This window comes from Panthera tigris, chromosome A2 (genome assembly GCF_018350195.1).
Source record: "Panthera tigris isolate Pti1 chromosome A2, P.tigris_Pti1_mat1.1, whole genome shotgun sequence".
NCBI lineage: Eukaryota > Metazoa > Chordata > Mammalia > Carnivora > Felidae > Panthera > Panthera tigris.
The window spans coordinates 62,460,617-62,480,698 of record NC_056661.1 but is presented as its reverse complement, the minus strand read 5'-3'; the positions used below and the strand labels follow the sequence as shown (position 1 = coordinate 62,480,698).

The 20,082-nt window shown below is 53.8% G+C and overlaps 1 protein-coding gene across 1 annotated transcript in view; it reads left to right on the top strand.

Moving 5' to 3' along the window:
* The window catches only part of TNS3 (tensin 3), a 215,631-nt gene that overhangs the window by 27,395 nt on the left and 168,154 nt on the right, over nucleotides 1–20,082 (top strand). The window contains exon 3 of the mRNA XM_042977197.1: nucleotides 18,435–18,543. Within this exon, the coding sequence (XP_042833131.1) occupies nucleotides 18,435–18,543 (109 nt within the window). The remainder of the gene's footprint in view (nucleotides 1–18,434; nucleotides 18,544–20,082) is intronic.

Genomic DNA, 20,082 nt, shown 5'->3' with positions numbered 1-20,082 from the left:
TTGGTGGCCTTGAATGAAATGATGGCATTTGGGGCACTTTTGTAAATGGCTGCTCCTAGATCGTTAAGAACCAAGCCTGAAATTCATCTAATTGTGATTATTAAGATTTGTAGATTGAATGCCTTCTAGATGCGTAAGTTGAGTGAGAAAGCACTTGAACCAAAATTTTGGCACTTAAGAATTTTTTTCATGTATCTTAGCTGTAAAAATGAGAGTGTTGGTTGGTTTTAAGATCTGGTAACTCCAGGGTGAAAATAAATTTATTTATCGTATAAGCTTTATGACTCTAATACAGAGCATTCATTTGAAAATCAAAGCTTTTAAACTTGTCAAAAGTATAGAATGTAAAAGCTTTATTTATTAACTCGAAGATTTTAAAATTATAAATGCAACATGACTGACCTTTCTGGAAGTGGGGGGACAGACAGCAGTCCCCGGCAGACGCACCGCCCAGCCCCCATGGGCTGATGCTCGAGGGCCCTGGAGCCAGCAGGAGCCAGATGAATGAAAAGCTGTCCCCAGGGAGGCTCAGTCCAGCTCAGAACAGTGAGGCCTGGGTCCCGCGTGAATGACAGAGGCCATCCCTGGACGGTGGCTCAGGTGGGAGACTGATCAGTGACCATTTAGCCTTAGTGAGGCTATGGGCCATGAGAACTGGGCGAGTCCCCATCTGTGGGAAGGACAGGCTGCCTTCTTCGGAAATTCAAACCTCAGGATTTGGTTATCAGCTCCCTTTGGGCAGGGGGCCAGGTGGGCTCACAGCTTCTCTGTGAGGGAGAGAGAGAAGATTCCTGGCCTCCCTGGGTTTGAGGGGCACCAGGTACCAGGGGAGCGGTCCCAAAGTCCCCATCTCCCCCGACCCCCAGCCCTGCATCAACACCTGCCCAGGAATAAGAATACGGACTCACAGTGACAGCAGTCAACACAAACCGCTTTGGCCTTTTTAAAAACTTCAGGAATAAAGAGTTAGAAATGGGTCAACAGTGACACTTCCTCAGACGCCTCGACTTTATCTTTCTGTTGTTTGTTAAGGGCCTGACCCTCTGAGTGAGGGGGAGGAAGGCACGTGGAGTCAGCCTCTCGGACTGGTGGAGGTTGGTAGTGATGCTGCCGTCCCTGTCGGCAGGTGAAGAAACTGGCCCAGAGTGGTTGCTAGCAGACCTGTGGACACACAGCCAGCAGCAGAGAGGGTCAGGGCGCAGCCTAGCGCGGTCTCGTCTGCGTCTGTGTGGCCTGTGTGGGTCCATCCTCCTGGGGCGTGATGCTCCAGGCCACGGGGGACAGCAGGGCGTGTGCTGGGGTGCCAGGTGTCACCGGCTGCAGATCAGACGCCTATGGGTGGGCCGAGGGTAATCCGAAGGTGTTCCAGACGCAGCTTGGTGACCCAAGCGTGGCGGGGGGAGGGGGGCGCTGTCTGCCTGTCCCGTACCGCGAATCCTCATCCTCACAGTGGGATCCAGGCCCCCGAGCCGGGGAGGGGCGGCCGGGGGAGGCGTACGGGGGGCCTGGAGAGCTCGAGGGCTGCTGGGCTGTGCGCTCCTGCGGATGGGCAGCGGGCCTGGGTCCCCTGTTCTTACACCCGCCTGGGGAAACGCACGGGTTTGGGGCTACCCAGGCGGTGGGGCAGGTTCACTTCCCGGAGACTCCATTTACCTCCGAGAAACGGGAGATCGCGTCCCCCAGAACCGGCCTGCTGGGGGACGGAGAACGTCCAGCCACAGCTGGCGTATTGAGACCCGCCACCAGGCCTGGACAGGGACCTCGATTTTCCTTGGTGGGACTCGCCCTGAGATCCGTCAGCTTGCTGGCAGTGGGGAGCACTGTGGAGGGGGGGGGCGTACCGAGAGCCTGGGTTTGGGGGAGGAACTGAAGGGTCCCATCCTGCATTCATGGGCCTGGTGGATTTGCTCAGAAACTAGCTGATTCCGGGGGTTTCCTTGTACTTGGAGGCAGTGTCGATGCGGAGAGCATCGGGGAGCGGAGGCCAAGTCCCCAACCCCCCCAGCCTTGTCTCCCCGTGCTCAACAGAGGCCGCTCGCTGGCCCCCCACCCGGCCTCCAGGGTAACTGGGACAGGATGGGGTGGCTGCGGGCTTGTCCGCCCTGGGTCTGCTCCATGGGGACCGTGAGTGCCGACCAGAGGCCAGGGCACTTGGCCTCAGGCAGGCTGTGGGTGTGGGTGGCAGAGAGGCTCCCCAAGGGCCCCCAGCTCCCCTTCCTCTGGGCCATCTCCGTGCAGAGGCAAGAACACTTGGTGTCTGTTTCCTTTCCTGTCCGGCCCCTCCTGCAGATGGACTCCCGGGTGGGGGTCTGCTGTCACCTGATGAAGGATGTGCTCTGTGCCCGTTGGGGTGGACGCAGGGAAGAGGCGCCCAGTGGGGTTTGCTTCTGCCTTTTCGGTTTGCATTTGAGGCCGTGACATCCGCTGGGCAGGAGCCCACACACCTCAGGGCCAGGCGTCCGTGGTGCTCGGGGGTCTGTGCAGCCTCCCTGCCCTCGTGTCCCCACCTTGGGCAGGTGCAGCAGCAAGGACACCTCCCCGCCTCGCCTGGCCCCTCCTCTGTCCTCCCATCCTGTCCTCATCCCGGTCGCCACGTGGCGACAGGAAGAAGTAGTCCGGGCGGCTGGAGCCTGCGTGGGGGGGCAGCGGCCCTGGATCCACCTCCCTTCGTCCCGAACTTCTAGTTCTTTCCTGAAGCAGCTGCTGGTTTGGAGCAGGATGGGGGGGGGGGGGGGCATATGCCTGCACCTCGGAGGTCGCCATTGTAGCAAAAGTGCCTTTTCCGTGCTTTTCGAGGGTGGGTAGGACACACACGGGGGACGTGAGAATAGGCACTCACTCTCTCTGCATCAGCAGAAACCTTTGTGCTGAGGGTGTCAGAGGTCACCACCTTGCTTCTGGAAGAAGCCACCAGACGTGGGGAGTGGGCTGTGAGCTCTGGCAGGGAGTCACTTGGAAGACACTTTGGTTACCGGGCTGTATGGCCTCCGCCAGGCCAGGGGACTCCCCATGGGGTTCCTGAGCACCTGCTGTGACTTTCTCCAGAAAGGCAGGTGTGAAGGACAGAGCCTGGAGAAGGAACCCCTGACAGTTCGGCGCCCTCCTGAGTAGGTCACACCTGCTGCTTTAAGCATCTTCCAGGGTCAGGCTCTAAACACACAGCACTTCGGTCTGATCCTGTCCCCCGTGTCCCGGGGGGTCACGCATCTGTGCTCCTTGGGGGACACTGCAAGCCAGCTCTCTGTCTCTCCTGGGTCCCCATGCATCTCTGGATACCCTGGGACTCAGTTTCTCCTTCTGTCCAGCGGCCCGTCTTCTCCCCCTCCTGGTACTGTCTGGGCACAAGCTGTGTCACTAGCAGTGAGAGGGGCATGTGGGGCTTCCTCAGTGATGCCGAGTCAGGAAGAAGTGGACCGTGGGTAGCACCCCTCAGGGCCCACTGGGTCATGCCACCCTCCCGTGGGCAGCACAGAGCAGGGGGAGCAGGGAAAGGAGGAGAAGGAAGGTCCTGAGAGCCAGGCCTGTGCTGGAGGAGGCCCAGGTGTGAGACCAGCCCCCAGCATGGCCGGCGTCCCTGCCTCCGCACGAGGGGAGAAGGCTGTGCCCAGAGGTCGCTGCAGATGAGAGCTGCCAGCCGCTCGCTGGCCTCAGAAAACCCTGGGCCTGGAGCCTCTAACATCATCAGAGGCCAAGTGCTTTTCAAAGTGCCGTAGGTGGCTCTGGGAGACTCCCTGGCACTCAGGGTCATCGAGCCATGGGCCAGCTGTGGACCGGCAGGGACCAATGCCTGGCCTCTGACAGTCTCATGTGTGCTGGGGAGGGGGGTGAAGACACGAGCTGTCTGCCCAGAGTGCTTGGTGGGCCCCCTGCAGGACCCATCCAGGATCCATCCAGTCCCCGGGGGCCGCAGATCTGGGGCCCCACACTCCCGTTCGGGTCAGGGTCGGTCTGTGCCCTAGAGCCGAGCTCTCACGGGGGACGGGTCCCACCAAAGTCTCGGTCGCTCTGACCCTGTGCCGAAGGGGCGTGACCAGCCTTCTCTGGCCGGCTCACCCTTTGCCCCGTTACAGTGAGGGGAGGTACTCTGAGACCATGCACCCACCTGCAGAGGGGGACCGTGACTGAACGGCAGGTGATGGGTTTCCTCTCCAAGCTCCCACGACGCGTGGAAGCTGAACTTTACACTTAATGCCCCGCCCCCCAGTTACCTCTGAGCCCGTCCCCCCTTGTCCTTCCAGATGAGGAGGTGCCTCGAGACCACGTGGGCACCTCATTGGACCTTCAGGGTGCTCCCTCATCTCTACCAGCAGGACTCCTGGGTCCGACTTTATTCCCGGTTGTCATCACTGTTTATTTTGATGTTCAAGTTGTGTCTGGTCCTGCCAGCCTCTTCGGGGCTGCTCTCGTGTCCTCGAGACACGGCCCCATCATTCTGTGAGCATTCCCTTACTTTCTGGCAAAAAAAGCCGCAGAATAAAAACAAGGTATTGTAGGTTCGTTTTTACTGTCCCTGACTCACACCTGAAATCAGCCATGTCTGCGAGGAGCCCTGGTTTCTTTTACCGGGAAATACGATTATTCTACTCTACTCTACTCCACTCTATTCTATTCAACTTTATTTTACTTTATTTTATTCATTTCTACTTTATTTTACTTTATTTTAATTCTATTCTTTTCAACTTTAGTTTATTTCATTTCTAAAGTTTACTTATTTTGAGAGAGAGAGGGAGAGAGAGAGAATCCCAAGCAGGTTCTGAGCTGCCAGTGCAGAACCGATGTGGAGCTTGAACTCACGAACCGTGAGATCACAACCTGAGCTGAAACCCAGAGTCAGATGCTTAACTGACTGAGCCCCCAGGAGCCCTGGGAAGTAGGATTTTAAATCGAGTCCTGGGTGCCGGGTGTGGCCACTGCTGTTGGGGGCTGCTTCCTCGCCGTGGACAGAGCTGGGGTGTGGGGTGATGCGTGTGCCGATGTGGATGTGTGTGTGTGTGCACACTGACATCAGTTTTCATTTCTGTCTGTATCTGTGTCTCCATGGAAACCACGGGCCAGACCAGCATCCGATTCAGGCCTGCAACACGGCGTTTCCTGACTCTTCCTGTCCCCGTTAGCGAGGGATGGGCTCTGCTCTTCTTGCCCTCGATGCCTCCCTGGTCCTTCCTCCTGTACCGCCCTCCTCCATGTCCTCGCTCCCCACACCCCTCCCCGGTCCTCACATCCAGCAGCTTCCTGGCCCTCCCCTCCGACCTGCCTCCCTCTGCCCTCACTGCAAACTGCTGCACCGTGGGGCCCCCGGGACCCGGTGTTCATGCAGCTCCTGTCTCCCCACTGATGCTGGGGTCAGGCCCCCCTGCGACAATATGGCCTGGGACCAGGCTCTCCACCCCCACACTGGCGCTCATCCCCTGGCCCGGCCTTACTGCCACCCAGGTCCCTTCAGTTCACTGAAATGCTGTGTGCTGTGACCTTGCTCTGGTCCCTGGCTCTTTCCTGCTTGGGAAACATCTGACGTTCCCGCGAGTGGACCCACGGCCCCTCGGGCACCTGTGGGGGTGTTTCTGCCATCGGGGGTAGCGGTGGGCATTCTCCCAGCCATGCCAGGCACACAGCGGCTCCACCAGTGTTTCTGGACGGCTCTGTAAGTGTGTGGGTGCGGGGGTGTGTGGGGAGCAGACCCCACTCCCGCCCTCCCCCAGGGAGCCCCGAATCCTGTGTCGGCATTGGCCTCGTCCTGGGCTCCCGTCCCCAGTCCGGTCTTGGCTTCCGGTCTGACGCCCAGCACTGCAGTTTGCCCTCGCGGTGTGGACCCTGGAGCCCCTGAGGTCTGTCCTCTGCAGGCTGGAGGTCAGGGCCTGGCCTGGCTTCTGGGCTCCCCAGCACCCCCAGACTCCGCTGCCCCCAGACCCCACGTTTCAGCTAGCTTCCGAGGGGGCCAGATGGTGAGCTGAGACGGACGGAGTAGCTGGCCTTGATGTCATGGAAATGCAGAGAAACGGGTTTTTTTCATTCCTGCCCAGCATTTATTGCCCCCGCTTGTGTTGTGTAGAAAACCCCAGACGGAGGTTAGACCCTGCAGGCCCAGGCCGAGGCTCAGACGGCCGCGCTGCAGAGTCAGGCCCACGGCTGAGGTGGGCTTGGGTGTGAGGGGTGGTGTGCAGTTGGGGAGGCCGCGCAGGAGATGGGTCTTGGGCTGAGCCTGGAAAGGCTGTACTTTCCACTCAACAAAGGAGAATCGGAAAACTCTGGGAAGCCCTGAGGGGGGCCCCAGCACCCGCCAGGGCACAGAGCCCAGGAGCCTGGGTCTGGGGGACGCTGCAGGAGGGCCCGGGGAAGGGGGGCTGGAGCAGTGGCCAGCCGGCAAAGTGGGGAGCCATGGCCGGGCTCCCAGTGTCGTGTGCTGGGGGGACTCACTTGGGCTGTCATGTTCTGGACTCGGACCCAAAGCCCTTGGTCTCATCTGTTGATTCTCACCTACTGCTTGTCACCCGTGACACGTACCACGTACGTCTGACCCACGAGTAGTACTAAAGTGCACTGATGTTATGAATGATGGACTTTTCAAATGAGAGGGGTTTTGGGGTGTCCCTTTGAACACAAGAGCATCTTGGGCATTGGAGCTCCTGAGCACTTGCTGGCCATTTGCAGGGGGTCCTCTGCCCCCTACAGAGTGTGGAGCCCTGCCTCCAGGTCAGGGAGCCTGACCACGTTGGGGGGCACTTGCTGGTGGCTGGGGTTCACCTCTGCTGGGTCCATGGGGAAGGCTGGAGGCAGATCCAGCTGGTTTCTGGAAAGAGTGTTTTCAGATAGCAGAATGATGTGCTTCCAGCTCAGCCCCTAGACGCTGGTTGGCACCCCATCTTGTATTAGATGGCGGGGAATCAGAAACAAGTTCGGCACAGATGGCACCTCAGGTCCCGCGTCCCTCAGTGGGGGAGAGGGACGTATAGTAGACACAGGACTGAGAGGGTTGCCTGGGTGGCTCAGTCAGTTAAGCGTCCAACTTCAGCTCAGGTCATGATCTCGTGGCCTGTGGGTTCGAGCCCCGCATCGGGCTCTGTGCTAACAGCTCAGAGCCTGGAGCCTGCTTCGGATTCTGTGTCTCTCCCTCTCTCCCTGTTCCTCCCCTGCTCGTGGTCGGTCTGTCTCTCTCAAAACTAAATAAACATTCAAAAAAAATTTTTTTTAACAGAAACAGGACTGAAAAACGTTTGCAAAAAACACAAGTCTGAATGCGGCCCAGAAAAATAGTGATGAATGAATCTTGGAAATGAATGAATGAATGAATGAAGAGAGGCTTAAGCTGAGTGGGAGCCATGAGAATAAACAGGTGTCTGCATACGAATGGCGTGATGCTGTTTGTTATGTTGCTGTTGTTGTTGTTGTTGTTGTTGTTGTGTGTGTGTGTGTGTGTGTGTGGCTGAAAGTCAGAGCTTTGCTGTTTCCCTGCAGAAACAGGAAGATGGGTGTTCAGTGCCGGAACCCGAGAGGTTAATTCTGGCCTTGAATCCGCGGCTGGAATTCGCACATGTGTTAGCCATAAAGGCCTAGCTCTAGCCCACCCCGACTGCTCCCGGCGCTAAGGCATTGGAGTTGCTCACGGAATCAGAGATGCGAAACAGAGTGTTAGAACCACGCAGGGCTGAGCTGTGGTGTGTGGGGGGTGGGGGTGGGGGTTAGGATGGCTCTTGGGCTGGGCACAGAGGCAGGCCAGTGAGCTGAGATCCACTGCTCCACAGTGACAGCCGTGTCCCCTCAGTCCCGTGGAGGCAGGTGGGGGGGTTCTGGCGAGCTTAGGAAGCGAGCTGTTCTGTCCGTGCATCCAGCCCGGCTCTGGGCTGCCCTTCAGGCTAAGTGACCCTTCCACTTTCCAGGTGTCCGGCTTCCTCTTCCTGTGACATTCTGCCCGGACCCTCCGGGTCACCTTCACCTCCCACGCTTGGGGTTTTAAATTTCTTTCTAAAGCCGCAGAGCCAGAGAGGAAAGCAGGACTCTAGAAAGCGGGATGTGATTGTCCAGCAGCTGGACGGTCCTGAGGATGGTGAGGCGGGGAAGAGAGAGGGGATCCCAGCCCCCCAGCTGTGGAAGGACCCCAATCATTAGCTGCGAGCTTGCTGGGACCCCCACGTGGTCCTCAGCCATCTCTAGCAGGGAGGGCTGCCTGCTTTCCTCGCTTGAAGAGGTGCACTGGAAAGAGAACCTTTCTGTGTTGGAATTTTCCTTCTTTCTACCCCAAACGCACTGTTGGTTAGCTGCGCAGACTGCCCTCAATACTGAGCATTACAGATGCAGGTTTAGTGAACGACACTCAGGATTTTAAAATCCTGGAAGCCTGAGAGCCGGCAGGTTTGATGTTAAGCCCCTGGGTTGGCATTCTCTGAGAGGTCTGAAATCCTAGCCAAGCTGACCTCCAGCCAAAGGCGTGGGTAATCAAGTCTGATGGCAGAGGAAGGTTTGCCCCCCAGCCCTGCCCGGGGAGGCGTTTCTTCTCCACTTTGCCTGCGTTTGGCTGAGAAGGCTTTTGCCTGCTCTGGAGCTGCGGTCTGGGGCGGGGGAGGGAGAGCTAATTCGTGTCAGATGGAGGGGCGCCCGGGGGACCGTGCGCTCGTTCGCCTGGCTTTTGTTCCCGGCGTCTGACTCCTGACGGTAGAGTGGACGTGGAGGTGCCGGCTGCGTCCTTTCGGGGCTCCGGGGTCCAACTTTTCCTGGGACTTGCAGGCGTAGGGGCCCTGGAGGCATCCCAGCCCCGCTCGGGCGCGGGAGAGGGGACAGCGCCCGCCGCGGCCGACCTCGCGGGGCCGGGCTGTGCTCTCTGCGGGCGCCCGGGCGGCCATGCGGCTGCGCGCCTTGACCTCGGGGCCCCCTGGAGGGTGCGCGCGCGGGGCCCGGGCGCGCCGGCACCGGCGCCAGGTGAGTGGGTGCGGGGCCGCAGGGGCGCGGGGCAAAGGGGGCGCTGCGGCTCGGGCTTCTTGGAGAGGGGGAGCGGGGCGCTCGGAGCTGGGAGCGAGGGCGCGGGGCAGGGGGAGCGCTTTGAGACCGGTGCGCGCGCGGGTGGAAGCGTGTCCGTGCGCCCACGTGCGTCCGTGCGCCCGTGGCTGTGCGCTCCCGTGTGTGCTCGCGTGCCCTCTCTGTGCGCTAGCGTGCACCTTCCCGCATGTTTCTGTGTGCACGCGCGTGAGTACCTTGTGTGCGCGCGCAGGGGGCCCCTAGCGGGGATGCCAGCCGTTGCCTGGTGGGAGGCGGGGGCCCTGGTGAGCCCACGTGGAGTGGGGGGCGCTTCAGGGTTAACTCTCCAATCCAGCTGCCTCTCGAACCCGTTTCCGTGGACTCCTTTTCCCGAGTGGAAGTAGGACACTGGTCGTGACGCAGACCTGAGGAGCAGCGCAGGTTTCTTTCAACGGGAGAGGGCCGCTGGCCCTGTGCTGATGTCGGGGATGCGCTAGCATGTTGCCAGAGTGCAAGGTCACCGGGGCCACATTGCAGTCCGTGGTGCAGGGGACAGTCCTCCGCAGCGTTGGCATTGGACCCAGCAGATGCCCCCAGAAGGTTGAGCACCCCTTTCTTTGAGTCTAATGGTTAGGCATTTAGTGCATTCTTTTTCCCGGAAACTTTTCTAAGGTTCTGAGAAAGCAGAAGTCAAAATGTCAGCCGCTTTGAGTCACTTTGGGTTGCCCTCCATTGCGATTTTCAGTTTAGCAGCCAGGCACTCTTGCTGGGAAGCTTGGGGACTGTGTGTAGTGTGCTGTGCGGAAAGGGCATCTGTCTGGACGCCTGTGATCTGTGGCTGCCATGGGGTGGAAACCTCGGTGGGCGGCTTTAGGGGCCACTGTGTCCCTGCAGAAGGGTTTTGTGGCCCATGAACTTCAGGGTCAAGTTGGTTCCCCCGTCTGCTGGCCAGAATGCCAAGTACCAGAACTCACCCCGAGATCCTCTTTCCCAAGAGGAGAACAGCTCAGGGTGTGCTGATTCAGCCTTTGTGAGGGTCCCTGCCTCGCTACTGTAACATTAGCCCCCTGACCGTAGGGAGAGGTCTGTGCAGTTTTGCACTTGCGTAGAGCAGAGCAGAGGGTTACCCTTCCCCGCTCATGTGGGGCTTTCCTTGCTCAGCTTTGCAGAGATTTTTCTGTCTGAAAAGAGACTTCACAATCAAGAGCGGCACTAATTACTGGGTACCCCTCGGGGAGTCCTCGTGGACTGGGCAGCCCTGCTCGCTGCCCTTCCAACTGTCTGCTCCCGACAATTAAATGCAATTTAGATTCCTGAACCCGAGCTTGCTAAACGCGGCAGCACTGAAGCCTCCCCTCCCCCGCGCACCCCGCGGCCCCACCTCCCCTGGAGAAATGAAAGCAAAGTATCAGGTGAAAACAAAGGCAGTCTAATCCCGTCTAGCTCATTTCACAATGGAGATGTTATGTACAGATGAAGCGTGAGCAGATGTTATTACACTATCTGGAGCGGGGTCCTCGGGGACGCGGCCACCGACCGGGCATCGGCTTCCGAACAGCACCTCTGCTGTTTCCCCCTCCGGTCTTCTAGAGGCGGCCCAGCGGGCCAGGAAACCGCTGGAACACAGTGCCTCTTTCTCCCCAGTTCCAATAAAGGTATTTGTAAGGAATAAAAGGTCACAGTATCCTCCACTGGCCCAGGAACTGGGGCCAATTCATTCCATTAACAAATGTTAATTGAGGGTCCAAAGGTTCGCCCTTCTGCCAGGCGCCTCGCGGGGAGTGGGGGGGGGGAGACTCAGAGGCAAATGGATGAGAGCCCCGTGTCCTGCCTTTGGGACGTTGCAATAGAGCATAGGCGAGAAGGCATATAAACAAATGACTGAAACACGAGGGGGGAAGCCTGTGCCAACTGGGCCACTGCCACAGAGGACTGTATTTTTAGATGCCTGAGAGCCTGCTCCTGTCTGAGCACGAGACGGGTGGAGACAGGGTCTGAGCCCACAACCCTTTCCTTTGGCTGTGTGGTTTCGGTTTTGCATCTTTTCCCTGTTTGTGGGACAGTGGTGGTCATGGTTACGGCACAGAAGGAGCCTGCCAATGTCCTGAACTTGTCCTAGGGGCTCTGGCGTCCACCTTTTGCAAACCTCGAGCGCAGGAGCCCCGCTATCATAAAGTTGAATCTCTTGGGGCACCCGGGGGGCTCAGTTGGTTAAGCCTCCAACTTTGGCTCCGGTCATGATCTCGCGGGTTGTGAGTTTGAGCCCCAAATTGGGCTCTGTGCTGTCAGCACGGAACCCACTTTGGATTTGCCACCTCTCCCCAGCTTCTGCGTGCCCTCTCTCTCTCAAAAATAAATAAACATTAAAAAAAAAAAGTTGAGTCTCCTGAAAAAACCCATAATAATAAGGATGTGAACAAGCACATACTAACAGTGCCCTATGTGTATGCAGGATGGATCCTTATAGAATAGTCCATTATGTAGCAGTGGCTCTCAGGCCAGCTGCAGATCGGAACCGTGGGATGAGTTTTGAAAAAGTTTGTGTTCTGGCCCCATTTCCAGATTATCTGAGTTCACTGGTCTGGGTGGGGTTTAGGCAGAGTGGTTTCCTTTTTTGTTTTCTAAGTTTCATTTATTTATTTTGAGAGAGGGAGAGCAAGCAGGGGAGGGGCAGAGAGAGAGGGGGAGAGAGAATCCCAAGCAGACTCTGCGCTGTCAGTGCAGAGCCCGATGCAGGGCTGGAACCCACAAACCGTGAGATTGTGACCTGAGCCGAAACTTAAGAGTTGGAGTCTGACTGAGCCACCCCGGTGCCCGTAGCAGAGTGGTTTTAAAAACTGACCAGGTGATTCCCTTAGGCTGCCGGGGCACACAACTGGCACCTGGTATAGCGGTTGGTCATTGACAGGAGCTCTCTTCATAGGCAGAAGGGGAAGGTATCCTCTGTGTCCCCAAGTCTCTAGTGACTTGCCCAGGGTTACAGAGCTTGTACAGCAGGCAGCAGAACCTGTGTCCTGCTTGGTTTTTGACACGTTGCCTCCTTAGGCTTGGCAAGGTCAACAAAAACACCACGAGATGACTGATGAAGTGACAAGATGGCTGAGGGACTAGACGTGGTCAGGGAAGACACGGGTGAGAATGGGACTAGAGACGGTCCCCTGGAAAGCTGTAAGCTGCCAGCACTCAGGACAGGTTGAACTGCAGGGAAGGAGAGACCCTCCCCAGCATCTGTTCACACTGGAAATGCCCCTCTGCCAGTTTCCGTCCCTTGGCAGTGGCTGGTGGAGTTGTCTGCCGACAAGCTTGTAAGACCAACTGGGGACAGGAGCTGTGAGTGATTAGTTATGTCTGCTGTAGGTCAGGGAGAAAGGAGTTGTGGTCTGTGTGCTGATGAATCGCTCTTCCATAGACCTCAGGGCAACATTTGTCGAAAACTAGGATTCAGAGTGTTCGTTCAACACCTCGTACTCGCTAGTGTGATGTGGGATCCTGAGAATATACTTTGGAAGAAGATGCAGTTTCAAAATATAATAGAAAATGTGATTGAATTGTACACTTAATTATGTGCCATCTTATAAGTTGTTTTGGCAATTCTAAGTGCTTTGAATTTAAATATGAGTTTTAGAATCCATCTGTAAATGAAAAAAAAAAACAGATTTTTTATTCAGATTGTGTTGAATCTGTGGATTTTATGGAAGAACTGCAGCTTAACTACATTATCCATGAACATGGTATATCTCTATCTGTTTAGGTCTTCCTCACTTTCTTTCTGAAATGATTTATAGTTTTTCCTTTATAAGCCTTTCACAGAATTTGTAAGGTTTATCCCTGAGGATTTAATATTTTTGATGATGCTGTAAATGGTAATGTTCTTTGAATTTTAGATTCTGAATGTTCATTGCTAGTATGTAGAAATACAGTTTGTACATTCATTGATCTCCTGTCCTTCCACTTTGCTAAACTTGCTTGTTAGTTCTAGAACTTTTTTGTAGATTTTGTGAGATATTTATTTGTTTCTTTATATTTTTATTATTATTATGTTTTAATTTTTATATCTTTATTTTTGAGAGAGAGAGAGAGAGAGAGAGGGAGAGAGAGAGGCAGCACAAGCAAGGAGAGAGAGAAGGAGACACAATCCGAAGCAGGCTGCAGGTCCCGAGCTGTTAGCATAGAGCCTGATGGGGCTTGAACTCATGAACTGTCAGATCACGACCCGAGCCAAAGTTGGATGCTTAACCCACTGAGCCACCCAGGCGCCCCTATTTATTTATTTTCAAATGTTTATTTATTTTTGAAAGAGAGAAAGAATGAGCACATGTGGGGGAGGGAAGACAGAGCATGAGCAGGGGAGGGGCAAAGAGAGAGGGAGACACAGAACCTGAAGCAGGCTCCAAGTTCTGAGCTTTCCGCATAGAGCCTGATATGGGGCTTGAACTCATGAACTGTGAGATCATGACCTGAACTGAAGTCAGATGCTCAACCGACTGAACCACCCAGGTGCCCTTTTTTTTTTTTTTTTTTTTAATAGATAGTGGTGTCATCAGTGATTAAAGACCGTTTTACCTTTTCCTTTCCAAACTGGATACCTATTATTTATTTTTCTTGCTCGGTTGCACTGATTAGAACCTCTAGAACAACATTAAATAGAAATGTTGATTGAAGACATCCTTGCCTTGTTCCAGAGCTTAAAGGGAAAGCAGTCTGTCGTCGTTAAATATGGGGTTTGCGGTAGATTTTACCAAGTTGAGAAAGTTTCTGTCCTGATTTGAGAGTGTTTCTCAGGAAATGGATCTTGGATTTTGTCAGAGTTATTTTCTGATTAGTTGAAAGATTGTAGGTTTCTTTTTAGTTTATTGATTGATATTTGAATGTTCAACTAAGTCTGCCTCCCTGGAACAAATCCTGTTTGCCATGATGTATTATTTAGAAGTGTGTTATTTAGTTTCCAAATACTTGAAGGATTTTGCAGGGATATATATATATATATATATATATATATATATATATATATATTAATAGTTTCTAATAGAATGCCATTGTGGTCGGAGAACATATTTAGTACAGTTTGAATACTTTTAAGTTTATTTGGACTTGTTTTATGTTCCAGACTGCGTTCTGCCTCAGGAAGCATTCTTCATGCACTCGAAAAGGATGTGTCTTCTGTGCTTGGGGTCAGATGTCAACTAGGCCAAGTTATTTGATAACGCCGTTCAGCTTTTGTGTATCTTTGCTTATTGCTTGGTCTTTCCTGAGGCCTTTTCCCTTGGTTTGTAGATGATGGCCTTCTTCTGAGTCCCCAAATGGACGACCCTGGCATGTGAGCCACCCCCCCCCCACCCCCGTGTCTCTTCCCCTTCTTGTAAGGGCACCTACAAGAATTACTGTATTAGGATCCCACCCTTATGACCTCATTTGGCCTTAATCACCTCTTTAGAGGCCCCATCTCCAAATACATCCCATTTGGGGTCAGGGCTTCGATGTATGAGTTTCGTGGGGACACAATTCAGTCTAACACAGGGATAATTAAGTTTCTGATTGTATTTACACATCTGTCTCTTTGTCTCTGCGATCCTGTCATTTCTTGCTTCATGTATTTTGAACGTTTTGTTAATAGGTGCGTACATGTTTAGGATCGTATGCTCTCTTGAGACGTGTACACTTTTATCATTAGGAAATCGTGGGTAATGTTCTTTGATCTGGAATCTACGATGTCTGATAGCAGTATAGCCACTCCAGCTTTCCTCTGATTAACATTATCATTGTATATTTTTTCTATTCTTTGTCTTTTTAAAAGAGTATAATCTGACGACCATTGCCTTTTAATTGAGGTATTTAAACTGTTTGTGTAATATGATTCCTGATACGGTGAGGTTTCAATCTACCACCTTTTCTATTTCTCTCACCGAGTCATTGATCTACTCTCTCTTTTTTGCCATGTTTAGATTAATTGAACTTTTATTTAATTCGTTATTGTTTACATTTTTATTAACAATTTTTTTAATGTTTATTCATTTTTGAGAGACAGAGCAGGAGTGGGGGAGGTGCAGAGAGAGAGGGGGAGACACAGGATCCGAAGCAGGCTCCGAGCTGTCAGCACAGAGCCCCACGTGGGGCTCGAACCCACGAACTGTGAGAGATCATGCCCTGAGCTGAAGTTGGACGCTTAACAGACCGAGCCACCCAGGTGCCCCATATTTTTTTATTTTTTTAAATATTTTATTTTTTAAGTAATCTCTCTACCCAGCATGGGGCTCTAATTCATGACCCCGAGATCAAGAGTCACACGCTCCACCGCCTGAGCCACCCAGGTGACCCCTGATTAATTGAATTTGTAAACAATAATTTCCTTTTATCTGCTTTGTGGGATTATTATCTATCTATCCCTCATCATTTTAGTGGTTGCTTTGGGGCTTACAGTTTATCACAGTCGCCTTTGCGTGATAGTATACAACTTCACAGGTAGTAGGAGAGCCTTCCAGTAAAATGCTTCCATTCCTCTTTTCCTGAGCTTTGTGCCGTTTTATTGTATTTACTTTTACATGTGTTGAGCCCCACGTTTCATCATTATTAGTTTTTGCCTGGCCAATTATCTTGTAGTGAGTTTCCAGTACGAGAAAATCTTACGTACCGATCTGCGCACGTACTTAACCATTTCTGGCGCTGTACCTTCTGCGTAAAGCCATCTTTCCGCTCGCAGTCATTTTCCTTGCGCTCAGACGACGTGTAGCTTGTCTTGTGGTGTCATGTCAGCTGGTGATGAATTATTTCAGCTTTTGTGTATCATAAGAATTTTTAAATTCACTTGAGTTTTTGAAAGCTCTTTCTGCGGGGTCCAGAATTCTAGGTTGGCAGATTTTCTCTCGCCACTTTGTATCTCTCTTCTGTTTTCTTACTTGCTTTATTTTCTGAGAGAAATCTGCTGTTTTGCTAATGGTTGTCCCCTATCCTAACATGCCTTTTCCTACCCTCTGGGGGCACAATTTTCTGTGTATCACTGGGTTCAAGCAGTGTGATTATTGTGTGTCATTTCTGGCACACTTCCTTTTTTAGTGTTTGATGTTTATTTTTGAGAGAGAGAGAGAGAGAGAGAGAGAGAGAGCAAGGGAGGGGCAGAGAGAGGGGGAGACATAGACTTTGAACCAGGCTCCAGGCTCTGAGCTGTCAGTACAGAGCCCGACGCGGGGCTCGAACTCACGAATAGTGAGATCATGACCCAAGCCAAAGTCGGAAACCCCACTGACACACTTCTTGTACTTGGGATTTGTTCTTCAGTCTATGGGTTTAGAGTTTTGCTCAGATTTTGGAGAAGTTTTAGCCATTATTTTCTCAACTATTCCCCTCCTTCCTTTACAGAGGCCCCGGTGACACCTGTGTTAGGCTGCTCGAACTTTCCCCCCGCTCACTGATGCTCTGTTCATCTATCTCTTTACTTAGGGGGTCTCTTCTTTCTGTGCCTTGTTTCGGGCAGTTCGTACCGTGACGCTCGCACAATCCGCATGCGCGTGCTCGTCAGTACCCGGCTGGACGGTTCAGAGGGCCCTCTGCACATCTTAGGTCTTCCATGCAGCTCTGTCTTGTGGTGTTCGGGCGAGTGAACCCTTTCTGCTTTGTTCTGTGGACGCTTAGCACCGTCTCTTCCATCCCGGTAGTAGGTACCTTGGCCCCCTTCTTCCCTGCATCCTGGGACCTTGCTCGGTGCAGGAATCTGGGGCAGTCACAGAACTCGGACCACTTTTTTCCCTGCCTCTGAGGAACTAGATAGATTGGTTCGCCTGTTCGTGAACCTCCTATAAATAGGCATCGCTGTGTGCTTTTGTGTCGGAGTGTTTTTGTTTAGCACAGTCATGCTTTTGATGCCCACCCGGGATGCGTGACGTCATGTGTATTAGCAGCAAGCTGTTGCGTGTACCTGAGACAGTGTTCCATGGTAGGAATATATCAGGCTTTCTCTGTCCAGTCTCCTTCTGATGGACATTTGGGTTATTTCCTCTTTGGGGCACTCTTTTTATTTTTTTATTTTTAATGTTTATTTTTGAGAGACAGAGAGAGAGAGAGACAGATAGACAGAGTGTGAACAGGGGAGGGGCAGAGAGAAAGGGAGACACAGAATCCGAAGCAGGCTCCAGGCTCTGAGCTGTCAGCACAGAGCCCGATGTGGGGCTCAAATTCACAGACCGTGAGATCATGCCCTGAGCCGAAGTGGGATGCTCAACCGAGCCACCCAGGCGCCCCTGACTTTTATTTTAGTGTTTATTTATTTTTGAGAGAGAGAGAGAGAGAGAGAGAGAGAGAGAGAGAGAGAGAGAGAGAACATGAGCAGGGGAGGGGCAGAGAGAGAGAGGAAGACACAGAATCGGAAGCAGGTTCCAGGCTCTGAGCTGTCAGTACAGAGTCCAACGCAGGGCTCGAACCCACGAACCGTGAGGTCATGACCTGAGCCGAAGTCTGATGGTTACCCGACTGCACCGCCCAGGTGTCCCTGGGGCACTATTAAGTAAGGCAGCGCTGACCATTCTTGCACAAGACTTGTGGGCATATGCACTTATTTCTGCCTTAGCGTCTGCAGGAGTGACATTGCTGGGTCACAGAACTGGTGTAGATCTAAAAACATTTATAAGAAACTGTATTTGTATCATTGGAGTTACATTCTTGGTAACATTTCATCTCCCAGGGAGTTGAGGCTTCACCTGGTGGTCGGTGTGGGGCCTCGTGAATCCACGTGGGTGTCAGTTACTGGGTGGGGGTGGGGGACGCAGCACCACGTATCACCAATTGGATAGGAGGACTGGTGTTTGGTTTCTAAGGCAGGTTGAGGTTTTGTAAGATTATCAGATGCAGCGGTGAGCCTTGACCCTCCCAACGCGGGTTGGGTAGGTAAGTGGTTCGTTTACTCTCAGGACCAGTGTGCGTAGCGGATTCCGTGCTGTGCCAGGTTTAGGGAGGAACCATGAATCTGACACACTGGTCGTCCGTGACCGCTTCTCCTTCCACAGACGTGCACATTCCCTCGGAGAAGCCAAGGGGCCAGGATTATCAGTCACTTGGCTTCCCCTGAACACAGTGGTGCTGTTGGCCGAGCACTTCTTCCAGAGGAGCAAGCAAGCGATGAGGTCCGGGAATGCCTCTGGGGTACTTTGTCCGGGAACTAGGTGGTTGTGCGCCCACAGCGTGGGAGCTAACACGCGATCACATGAACAGCACTGATGAGTGCCGGCTCCCGACTCCCATCACCCATTTGCAGCGGGATTTGTGGGCAGGGTGGGGGTGCGCTTCCGTGGGGGCTCTGGCGTCGAGAATGCTGACGGGGTATCCGAGGCTCCCCCGGGGAATCCCAGCGCCGGCTTCTCCTTCTTCTCTGTGTAACGGGTCAAGTTCCTCTTTTAGCTCTTCCCAAACTCCGCCTGGACGCCTTGTTTCCTGGAAGGGAAAAGAGCGAGCAAACGCCCTAGGAATTGTAGAGCTGACGGCTTCTCCTTCTGCGTTTTCAGCCAGAAGAGTTACCGAGCCTGCACAGCTTTAAGAGCACAGCCTTCAAAAAACCCAAGGTGTGCGGGGTTTGCAAGCAGGTTATTGACAGCCAAGGGATTTCATGCCGAGGTGAGTCTGTGTTTCTCATTCTCTTGCTGTGAAACCGAAACATAGCAAACAAACAAACAAACAAACAGAAGACCAAAATGAAAACCTTCTTTTGGGAGTTTCCAGAAGTTAAATCGCAGAATTCCCCTTCCTGGCCTGTGTTTATCCCCCAGCCGTGCTGGGCAGGGACCCACCGTATTTACACAGATTTGTGCCGGGAGGAAGCTCGTCCAGAAGGAGCAGAGAGTTACTGGTGTCGGGTTGGGGACAGCAGTGACCGTGCGGGCGTGACTGCCCTCTGTCCGGCCCGTGGTGTCCATGATGCTGGTCATTGAGTCGTGTGCTCTGACCCCCTAAGAGTTTGCAAATGAACGTTCTGCACCTTGGGGGCAGGGCTTGCTGTGTGGGGCGCTTCAGCCCGCTGTCAGGCGCCACTGCCGTCGGGAGACAAAGCCACCAGCTTCGCCATCTGATGCTTAAGCACCGGGTGGTCGACATGTTTGCGACATGTTTCTCCCGCTTGTGCGTTAATCAGTCTGTGACAACGGTGTGTAATGGCTCCCTTGAGCCCTGGAGTCTGGGCTGGGGGTCGTGGGTCTGTGTCACAAGGCGGGGGAGGATGGTCAGACTTCCTTCCGCGGGGTGAGGAGGTGACCCTTCCTCACAGTGCTTGCCGATGGTGCTCTCAGAGACATCAGTCTCGCGGCTGCCAGCAGTGCCCCCCTGCCCGACTCCCTAGAATCTCAAGAGACCTTGAGGCCTCTTCTTTACTAGTGTGTGGCCCTCTCCTTTCTCCCTGGAGGTGGCCTGTGTGACAGGGTCTGGGGGACCCCCTTCAACTGGTTCCCTGTGAGCTGCACCCCAGGCCAAGAGAGGTCTTGCATGGCAGGCTTTGATACTCTTTTGTTCAGGGATCACTCTGATGGCTCCCGATGTGGCCGTGACATTGTCAGGGGATAAAGGCCCGTGGGAAGACTGATCTCACGGGGGTAAATCAGGAGAGTTGGGGTATTTTCGGCATTCTGAGGACCGGGCCTTTCCCCTGCCGCATGGACACACCTGTGGACATATGGGGGCAGGATGTGGGCATGCTGCTCCCAGAGCTGGAGTCGGGAGCTCGGCAGGGTCATTGCCGGTGTAGACAGGGCCCGGCAGGGTGAGTGACTGGCTGCTCAGGGGAAATCATGGCCCTTCTGTGGTTCTGTTTGGTGCACCTGACAAAACATAGTTTGTCTCTATGTTCTCTTCCTTTTCTCAGTAAACTAGAGACAGAAAAGAGACCGTGAGTCGTTTTCTGTCCTGTGATCGATACCCGTCACGTGAGTTTGCGTGTCGAGCCCCTGTGTGCGTGGCGCCCATGGACAGTAAGGCCTGCCCGTCACGTGTCATCTGAGCAGCCACACATGCGAGCTTCGTGAGGTTGTGGTGGGAGGCCCTTTCTTTGGCTCATTTCTGGAGAAGCAGTGGGTGTGCCGGAGGGGAGCATGGACGGTGGAGATTTCCCGCTCTGCCTGTCTGTGCTTGAATTTTCCTTTTGAGTGACCCTGGGTAGCATATAAG